Below are 11,312 nucleotides of genomic sequence, written 5' to 3' on the forward strand. Positions count from 1 at the left end.
CCCTCTAAAACAGCCATCGCAATGCTTGAGACTAGCTTATGCAGGGTCTACGGAGGGAAAATACATATAGCTTTACTCTCGTTACTGAAGAGGCTGGTTTAAGGCATGAAACCCATAACCTCTTAGACACAAGAGACAAGCCTTATCGTCACACCAAGTGATACATTCAATCTACATAAAAGAGGAACAACAATTATAGAATAAGAACATTTCACACATGAAAATGAACCTAAATTACAATATATTTACATTCCCAAAATGCTAATCACATTTCAGTTTGCTCAATCTACAAGTCCAAAATGAGTACATTTGACAAGATAGATATCAAAGAGCATAAGAAAAGCAATTTTCCTTGCGAAGCACTAATTCTGGAGCACATTGAAACCCTGTGGTCATAATCCTCCATTGTAGAGAATTTCAAGAATTTCCCATGATAATGAAGAAAAAAATACAGTGGAAGTAGAACTTACATTGCATGTGGATCTACGTCTATATGAATATGTGCTCCAGCACGATAAAGCTCGAGATGGTAGATGGCTCTCGGAAGCAGATCTTTCAGGGAAGGATGCTGCGCCACCACACTGCGGCTTACAGATTCTAGAGTCCCCAACGCCTTTGCTCGTTCTAGTGCTTCATTGCTTGGTACGTGCAGCGACAGGTAACAGAGAAGAACCAGCGCAGGCAATTGGGTCTTCTCTCCCGGCCTCAGCAATCTCATCAATGAGGGGATGCCACCAAACTCTATGATAGCCTTGCAATGCTCCACATGGAGAAAATTCTCTGGGTTTGCAAACTTTCCTAATGCTACAGTGGCCTCTGCAGCAACATCTGGGTTCCAATGCCCTAGTTGAGCTACCAACGGCCTCAGGATGCGAGATTCCCGAGCCGGGAACGTCCTTGCCAAGAATCCGATTGACTTAATGGCCGGAATCTGGAGTGATGGGCTGGCCCCTTTCTGCACCAATCTTAGGAGCTGATCCACCACTGCCTTTGCTGCCGGAGAGTTCAATTTGAATGCCGAGCGGCGGAGGTCAGCATCGGCCTCTGCGACGGCTGTGATCTCCATGATGGTCATAAGGCAGTTAAGCTGGAGCTCACCTTTCTCCTTCTCAATCAACTTGGCAAGGCAAAGCAGACCTTTGGTCTCTGTTATCTTGCGGCTATTCGAGATGCAATCGCGAGATAGCATCCATAGGGCCTCGGCGCACGCCACCTTGAGCGCTAGCTTCACCTCGTCGCTCTCGTCCTCCCTCTCCTTGCGGTGGTGCACGTGGTGGTAGTAGTGGTGGTCGCGAGCTGATGACGAGCCCTCCCCCTTGCTATCTCGATTAATTCTCACCAAGGAATGGATGCTGGTGGGCTTCTTGCTGCCGGACGGAGCGGAGTCATCAAGGGAGACCTCAAACGAGAGCAAGGAGACGAGGGGCCGCACGGCGTTCTCCCTCGCGAACTCCTCTTGCGCGCCCGGGTCGTGGTCGGCCATCCGCGCGACGAGCTCGGCGACGCGCGTTTGCAGCGTCATAGGCGACTCGGCGAGCACCTGGACGACGACAGAGACGGCGAATTCGGCGAGGAGGGACTCAACAAGGTCGTGGTCGGTGGCGAGGTTAGCGAGTGCCATGGCGGCAGCAATCTGGGCGTCGAGGGAGGAGGAGGAGGAGGATGAAGAATTGGAGTCGACGCCGCGGAGGAGGGTGAGGAGCGGCGGCACGCCGCCCTCCTCGACGATGATCTTTCGATTGCGGTGGCTGTCCAGGGCGTGGTTGGCGAGGGAGACGGCGGCCTCGGCACGGTCGGATGGGTTGGGGGACATCTGAGCGGCTGCGATGTAAGACCAGACCCAGGCGAGTATGGGGTCGGTGCTTGCGATTGGGGGAAGGCTAAGGGCGTCGAAGGAGGAGTAGATGGAGAGAAGCCATTTCAAGTCGGCGAGAGAAGCGTCGAGGACGGAAAAGGCTCTACGGAAGTCGGCAGAACCAGTGGCGATAGCGGCCACTCGGCGGAGGAGGGAAGACCGCCGACGGCATCGGCGGGCGAGGGACAGGGCGCGGTCGAGGGCCTTCGAGGCCTCAGCGGCGACGCGGCGGGCGGGTCGCTCGTAAACGGGGGAAGGGGAAGCGGAGAGGCAGCGGACGAGAGCGCGGAGGGACTCGGCGATGGGGTCGGCGAGGCGGCCGAGCTCGCAGCACTCGGACTTGAAGTAGTCGGCATCGGCTACGGCCTTGCGGAGGCGCTCCGCGAGGATGATCGGCAAGGACAGTTCCTCCTCGAGGACGGAGGAAGCGGCGGAGGTTGACGAGACAGCGCCAATTCCAACGCCAGTTACGCGATCCGCCATCGTCATCGTCATCATCCGGGTTCCGATGAGTGTTCTGGAGCAGCGCTGGGGTGTTCGGTTCGCGGGTGGATGAGGCGTGACGACAAGAGAGCCGCCTGCTATGGCAGAGGAAAGGGAATGTTGGTCCCCACTTGTCACTCGCCTCTCTTACCTACCGGTGAGCGGACCGGGGACTATTACTCCTTAGCTCCACGACGTGTCTATTAAACTGCCTTAGCTTAATATAGGAGGCAGTGATTAGCACGGAGAAAAAAGGTGTTTGGATTCCGTCCGTCCAGGTGGCGGATGGATGCACATCGATGGCTCCGATTACAAATATCACATTCCACAGCCCTTGCATTCATATTTGGGTGGAAAAATGTCGGATACGCGCGACTTACGCGTGCTTCAGCATGTAATCGGCTCAGACTGACCCGCGTGAGGTCGGGTTGGACGAAAACCGACATCAAGAAAAGAAGATCTATAGTGTAACCTCACGAATCGAATCAGCCTTTGACCCGATTGGAGATCGAATCACTGATTCGACTAGTGGGTCACTCAGTCATATTAGTAGTTTATTTCGAACTATTTTAAATATTAAGAAATTTGCATCAGAAACACATTTAGTTTTCATTTTTGTAAATTAAAACCGTCTTCAGTTTTCTTTACACTTGAGACTTAAATCCTCTTTTCTTTTCCAACTTTGTCATTTTTGTACTTGAGTATAGCTGGCCAGTTAAAAAAAATGGCAATTAATAAGTTTGAATAAAAAAATTATTTGTTCCTTCAATGAAATAGGGTTCTGCTTAGGAATATCTATGGTAGCTATCACTTTGTTGTACTCTATGATTTTCGCTTTATCAATCATGCGCTTTTTCAATATCTCGTCAACGATTTTATCAAAAGTTATTCTTTATCATTAGTAAGCAAGTTAGATATTTTGCTCCATTTTTTCGACTAATTATTTTGTATTCTTATTATCAGTATTGTTCAGTTATTTGAGCATTGATAATATATACATATAAGGATGTTAATGTTAACATTTAGCAACATTGTTCAATTATTTTGCAATATTTTGAGTTTCTTATTTATTTTATTTTTTTCTCTTAAATTTTTGTCGGAGTTCATTATTTTTGTCCATATTCTATAGTGAAATTTATCCAATTTGTAAGTATTTATAGGATCATTTATTGAGAAAGTTATTTTCATTTTAGCGTAATAATTATGCTTGCCTCTCGAAGCTTATTCCCTATACTAAAGATCTTTAATATATTTGTAAATATAATTGGGGATTAGTTTCACGAGTTCTTCAATTCCCTCTGATTAACTGTTGTTGAGATGGTCAACTCTATGAAGGCAACGGGGAGGGTAAAAACTAAAGTATAAATAAGTAGATATATTGCTATATTGACGGTAATCATAATTATGTCGATGATTATAATACTTTAGATTATTTTAACTATCTTTACTTTCTTTACTATAGGTTTGGTTCCTAGAGCATTGTCAAATTTTACATAACTCCTATAATATTTCAATAGACCGATGCTATGGAGTTCTGGAAAGGTACTCTCGCAACTTTTGCACGATCTGCTTATATAAACTTTATCTTTTATAAATCATTCTTCACATTCAGCTTACTCAAGAGGAAAAATAAATGGTAAAAGAATAGGATTATGGTTCAGATGAAATTCTACTGAGAATAATATATATATATATATATGTTGAGAAAAGAAAAAGACTCATCCAAGTATAGATTGAGTTGTACACTAAATTATTTATATTAGATTATCTATAAGTTTATATAAATGCAAAAATTATTTTCTTCAAGAGGAATGCAACTTAAAAGTCTTTGGTGAGCAAGAATCATCCATCCACAATTTATTAAAAATTACGGATGATCTAAAGAGATGAATAAGCCAAATGGAACAAGAAATTCTGGAATTAAAGACCGAAAATATCCAACTAAGGAGATGTTTTGAGGAAACAAAAAATGAGAAAGCAACTAAGACTGCTCAATAGACTGATTCACCTAGTGGGATATTTGGGTGGACCTAAAGTACATTTATGTTCAGACTTTGAAAAAGTCCATATACATGCTTCGCAGTAGATCCACCATTATTGAGATACTTGATGATCAATATATATTGGCAAAGATGAAGGAGAAAAGGAAGAGAATAATAGAGAACAACATGATAAAGAAAAAGAAAGGAAGAAAAAAAGGAGAAATATAAGAAAAATAATGGAAGGGAAGAGGAGATCTAGCTGTCTGATCAATCTTTCATAGACTTAGTGTAACGCCCCCACCCGGCATGAGCATGTGCACGCCCACGCACCCACACAGCACACGCTACGCACGCGATAAGTCGAGCGGGGCCCGTCACACACAAATACACTCTTGTGCACATATAATCATAACATCATCAAATAAAACATACTAACATATCCATGCTCACATAATCCATCACCAAATAAATTCATACTCAACATAATCCTTCTCAAAGATCAATCATATTATCAACCAAATAAACATGTTAATATATGAATGTCCAAGTCCATAACAACTACATTCGACAGTTACAAAATCTGCTAGGACCCACACAGGCCACGACAAACCATTAAGATACAACTAAAATAACTAATACAAGAGAACATTATGATTCAACCTGTATTATATAAATTATCATCTAATACAAAGGAGTACAAATATCAAATACTAGTACAACTCAATTTCTATATAAACTATCATCTATACCATTTCGCATCTATAGCTCACCTCATCATTGCTCTAAAATATTTTCTCAAGATATCTCAAGTCACTATCATGTACCACATATCTAAGAGGGTTAGAAAAGAAATAAAGAGAGCCATAAACAAAAAGCTCAGTGAATAGATTTTACCTTGAATCAGTGATGTCAAATAGAGAGTAAATCATGTATTGGATAATATGAATCAGAAAGAGTATCATATCATGAATGAGTATATGAATGTATCATCCATAATACATAAATGAAATGTAGATAATATGTCATAACTGATAAAAGTATATAATCCTCGACAATAAATAAACAGATCACTATGTCATACTATCATCATAACTCTTTCTCAAATATGACACATGATGCATGCCGACCATGACTATGTTATTGTATCAAATACAACCATATATGATGTATATTAACCACTTAATAATTAGGTAATCAGATGATAATGAAATCATATGCATTTCTCAATATTTCAGTCATCAATATCAGCTCTATATGTCATTATCATACTAGACCACTATGCATAGTCAATACCCGGTATCCGATCTTAACATTATACCCAAAGGCTCAGAGCATACTCTGACACCCATAAGGAGTATCTCAAATATAACCATACCTTACCACCCACTAGGGTATCAACATCCATCTAGACTGGGCACCCTTCTGGTTGATAAAAACCTCATGAGGATAACTCATCACATATGCCCTAGCGAACGATATGTGTCTAAATGTTTACTACGCACACAGACTAACGACCTCAGATGTAAGGCTAACAGGATCGCGACTATGTCAAGCAATCAATCATCTCTAAGCACGCCCTAACCCTCGCACCCACTCGGGTATCCTCACACTTTCTATCAATTATCCTATCAATCACATTTCATGCTTTCTTTCTAAATGACAGATCTATGTATATATCTAGTACGATAACAAATCAAAGCATAACAGAAATATAAGTGGAACATGAATCAAGAGAAAAATGATACAATGTAGTCTCCAACTATGTAATCAATACATGCATACCCCTACTAATCTATTACATGCATACTCATGCTACAGATCAACTAGACATAAATTATAACAGTATAATCATCTTATATCACCAATATACTCATATCCTAGATCAGCCTAATCAAATACATGATAAAGTATGCTTAACTGAAATCATCTCTAGATAAAGTCATATAATCATGTTGGAGGCCAAAACATGTATGTACATAATATATGCTACTCACTCATGATCAGAAGACGCAAACCACATACCCCTCAAATATGTTAATCAACCGAGTAACAACTCATAGCTAGCAAGGTCCACGTGGTCTCAAATAAAGGGTTCGGGATCTAAAAATATTTAAGTAAGATGATGTTAACCATTTATCCAATTAGAATTAATTTATATAAAATATGATGATTTATTAGGTTTGGAATTCCTCTTTTTATATTTTATTAAATATCTAGATTTAATTATAGATATAATTCTAGTAATATAAATATGCTATTATTATAAAATACTATCTATGAAATAAGAATAAAAGGTTTGTTCTTTTTATATAAAAGTAGTCTAAGTATATAATTATAAAATAATAATAAGAGGCTTATATATATAATTATAAAAATATAAGTATAGATAAAACCTAATTATAGTTAATCTTTGTGGTTCTTATTTTTTACTTTAATAATCACTAAATACAGGTAAAATAATTATTATCCAGTCATATAAAAAATAATTATCAAAGTTTAGTATTTTATTTTTATACAAAATAGTATATATCAATAAGGTGCTAGAAATACATTATATATATATATATATATATATATATATCAATATAATTAATTTTCTATTTAAACTAATTGCACTAACTACATAAAATATTTAATTAAAAAGGAAAAGAAATAAAGCTAAAATAAAACCCCTAACACAGTGTTGGGCTCAGCCTAGCATTGTTGCAATCGGGAGATAGCAATCGAGGTGGGAGGAGAAGAAGAAAGGAAGAAGGAGAAAGGAAAAAAGAAGAAAGGAGAAAGAAGAAGAAGAAGAGAAGAAGAGAAGAAGAAAGAAAGGAATGGGAGGAGGACCGGCGCTGCCGGGAAGGGCACCGGCCACTGGTGGCTAGCCAGCGACCGGTCTCTCATCGGCGGCTCGACTCTAGCGAGCCCGAGCCTATGGGAAAGAAAGAGAGAGGGAAAGAGAGAGAGGAGAAAAAGGGAGAAAGATAAGGAGAAGAGCTCACCTCGGTGGTGACGATGGTGACGGCGGTAGTAGGCCGGCATTAGCAAGAGGGGGGGGAAGAGACTGAGAGACCAAGAGAGAGAGGCAGTGGGAACATTAGTGCTGCGGCTACGACGCCAGCAGGCCCACCGGAGCTAGCTGGCCCAGCCTGGTTGGCCGGGCTGGCAGCTGGGGGTGCGTCGCACCCTTAGCTCGTGCCACCCCAGCATGGCACGAGACTGGCCACATTGTGGCCAACCACGTCGTGCCATGCAAAAAATTATTATTATTATTATTATTATTATTATTATTATTATTATTATTATTAAAAGATAGGTTGTTACACATAGAATATGGTTTTATAGTGAGGAAAATCAATGATGTTTGCAAACTGAATCTATTACTTATAACCAAACTAACTGAATTGTTAGGGAACATTCTCTCCAACAAATAGAAAATTTCATTGGGAGATGAACATGGCAATAAAATAAAAGTTTATTCTAAAGGAAAAAATGTGTCACATTTGATTATCCCATAACACAATTTCTAATAGAATATGACAAATATTTGATTAAATGGATGTTTTTATTTTCTGATACCAAAGTCACTGTTTGAAAAGATGATCAAGCAATAGTGGAGAAGTATTGCTTCTACCTCTATTAAGTAATTAGAACAAATTGTTGATGAAGTAATCAATTATTTCAGCAAAATTTGTTTCTACCAGCAATTAGAGAATCCTAGTTTGTACAATTATTGCATATTTTCATCAGCATTTGTTGATTAGTGGGTTCACAGCAGAATGACTTGATAATTGATAGAACTTAATATTGCAAAGTACTAGTTATCCCTTTACACTTGCAAGCATTGGCATCTTTTGGTGGTTGACATAAAGAATGAAAGTATGTCCATTACAATTCTCTACAAGATGCTAAATATTTACAAGCTGCAAGAAAAATGGTGAATACTTCTTTTACATGGCATCATTTAATTTAGTGTTTATAGTGAAATATCTGAATAACTCAATTATATATAGCTAGGATGGGTCAATAGACTGATGTGTAGTTTAGACTCACAAATATATAGTATCTTAACTAAAATGTGTTAAAGGGAGGAAATCATTCTAGGAACTAGAAGCTATTCAAAGCCAATTACTCAAAACAAAAAGATTTGTAAGTGCATTTGGTAAGTATGATATAAGTTATTTTTGAAATTGTAACTATTTCATATTACATTCATTCATCTATAGTGCTGATTGTGCCATTCTGCAATTGCTTATATTGACTATATTGATAGAGGCCAAACATTTGATTTTGAACATGGAAACATAGGCAAACTTAAAGCTAAGACATGCGTTTCAATTATTATGGACAGAATTTTTAGAGTGCTATCGATGCAAAAAGAATTTGTTAAATAAGATTGACTCTACATAATTATTATTTGACCATATGTAAATTGTAATAGTATGTGAATCCTATAGTGGATATTTCTAAAGTTGTTATTATAGTTCCAAAAGTTGTTAACATAGTTTCAAAAATTGTTACTATATTTGCAACTTGTGAAGTATGTGAATTCTTCCGGTAGATATTTCTAAAAATAGTTAATATAGCTCTAAAAGTTGTTATTGTGTATGCAAAGATAGTCATTTTATAGTTAATTGTAATATAACTAGTTGTAATATAGGGAAGTTATTTTTTTTATGAAAGTTGTAATATATATAACTAGCCGTATTCTAGGGAAGTTGTTTTTTACATTTCTAAACGTTGTTATATAACTATAAAATTGGTAAATATGATGATGACATGGCCAAGTTTAAGGTTGAGATGTGCATCACAATTGTTGAGGACAGGATTTCTATGTTGTTGGTGTAAAATGATTTTCACCATTCATGATTCTACATGATTATTATTTTGTTTCTATATAAATTATAATAGTAAAATATGCAAATTTTGTATGTATAATTGAGAATGCTATTAATGATAGGTTAAACAACAAAATTTGTTAATATAATTGTGAAAGTTGTTATTATATGTACAAAGGTGGTCATTTTATAGTTAATTCTAATATAACTAGCTGTAATATAAGGAAAATATTATTATATTTACAAAAGTTGTACTACAATTAGTCATCTTGTAGAAAGTTGTTATTATATTTGTGAAAGTTGTTATATAACTAAGATATTAGTTTAGAAATTTACCAAGTTCACAATTTATATTGACTAATTGAATAATAAAGTACTCTATATTTATATTTTTATAAATAATATAAGTAGATAATTTACAGAGCTAGTATATAGAGAAGAGGAATCACATTAAATATGCAGTCCATTAACAATACCTAGAATATTAAGGCAAGGTAGTACTTTAGCATAGGTCTGACGGGAGTAATATCTAAAGTGTGGTCCTTGAAGAGAGGGGCCACACCTTTCATAATTGAAAGCGCCAAAATAGAAAACGACTCAAAAGTTATCTTTCAGAATCAGACTATGCCATGCTGAAAGATATTCCTGTTCTCCACATAGCTATTGTAGGCAACTCAATCCGCATGTAGAAGCTCCTACATGAACTCTTGCAATTATTGGATTAGAAAATATATCTGATGAAGGCAATAGGATTTGATCTCATGATATCTCAAGGGATGCATAAATACCCTAGTCTGCTTCAATCTTCTTTTGGATAATCAAGAAGGCATTATCCCTGGTAGGATTTGAACTTTTATAGAGCCCTTAACCCATCCTTGAATAGTTACATCAATAAAAACGAAAACCCACCAAAGAATGTTAATACCTTCTCAGAAACATTATGAATAAATGAATCAAAATATAATTACATTGATGAATTGTTATGAACCAGATCTGTATCGATCTGAACGTAAAAAAATTATAAAAATTTAGGTGATGGTACCCTAATGAGACATGTTCTAATCGTTCTAGTTTCACATCAATCAGATATCTAGATTAAAAGATATAATTAAAATAGTGGAGCAAAGTCAGAATGGGATAGAATGGTAAATATCCGATGTTGCAGCGGTTGTCGAAGGGTGGCGGATGGCCAAGAGTGGTGGTGGATGGTCATAAAATAGGGTGGTAGAATTAGAGTTTCTAACTTAGATCTATTCCTAGGAAAATAAACAGCTATAATTAACTTACGTCTACTCCTTACTTCTAAGATAGTCTAAGGCTAAAACATAATTCTTAATTCTTCATTAGATGCTTGGATTAATAAATAAAAACACATAGCCCTCTATATATAGATATTGGGTAACTTAGTCCTAAAAGTTTATATGACTCAAATTATGACTTGCCTTAGTGGCTTATACGACTTAATTAAACTTGCATTAGTGGCTTACATGACTTAACAAGACTTACCTTAAGGGTTTACAAAAGAAATTAAAATAAATTAATTAAAAAATAAATAGACTCAATCAATCGAGCACAATGTTCGATTTGACCTGATTTGCATCATAAATGGTAGGTTTCGAGCTAGAATCAAAGACTTTCATACAACCAAAAGGGCTAACTACCCTAATGAATCTCTCAGTGCAACAAAAAGTGAGCATTTGTTAAACAGATGTGTATTGCAATTTAGATTTAATTGTATTACCACTCTCGAAATATGAAGGCTTCAAGATATAAGTACGGGTGTCAAAATAAACGAGCGGCTCAAGCTCAGCTTAGTTGAGCCGAGCCAATCCTGAGCCTTATTTTAAGGCTCGATTTATATTTCAAGCCAAGCCCAAGCTAGAGTCGGCTCGCTTAGGCTCAGCTCGATTGGCTCATTTAAATGTAATATTTATTACTATTATATATAGTAACATATCATATATATATATATAACCATTAGATCTTTGATCTAATGGCTATTATTATCTGTTACGAACTGGCCTAATCCGATCCGCAATGGTTCCGATGTTCCGAAACTTAGATCCTAGCTTGATAGCCCTCCAATGGCTAGATGGATGCTAAGGTCAGTTTCGTAGTGTGAAGAGGGAGAAGTTGTTGTGGAAGAGGGAGATTAGAGGCTGGAAG

At 37.6% G+C, this 11,312-nt stretch overlaps 1 protein-coding gene across 1 annotated transcript; it reads right to left on the reverse strand.

Moving 5' to 3' along the window:
* Window positions 1-224: 224 nt before the first annotated feature.
* Window positions 225-2,519, reverse strand: LOC140769043 (uncharacterized). Its single transcript, XM_073109577.1, has one exon. The coding sequence runs from the start codon at window positions 2,351-2,353 to the stop codon at window positions 467-469; it is 1,887 nt and encodes a 628-aa protein (XP_072965678.1). The 5' UTR covers window positions 2,354-2,519; the 3' UTR covers window positions 225-466.
* Window positions 2,520-11,312: the final 8,793 nt, after the last annotated feature.

Source organism: Typha angustifolia, chromosome 10 (assembly GCF_048772165.1).
Source record: "Typha angustifolia cultivar Huaian chromosome 10, ASM4877216v1, whole genome shotgun sequence".
Classification (NCBI taxonomy): domain Eukaryota; kingdom Viridiplantae; phylum Streptophyta; class Magnoliopsida; order Poales; family Typhaceae; genus Typha; species Typha angustifolia.

Excerpts from the sequence above, each read along its gene's own strand:
- LOC140769043 (XM_073109577.1), bottom strand. The coding sequence starts at position 2,353 with ATGATGACGATGACGATGGCGGATCGCGTAACTGGCGTTGGAATTGGC.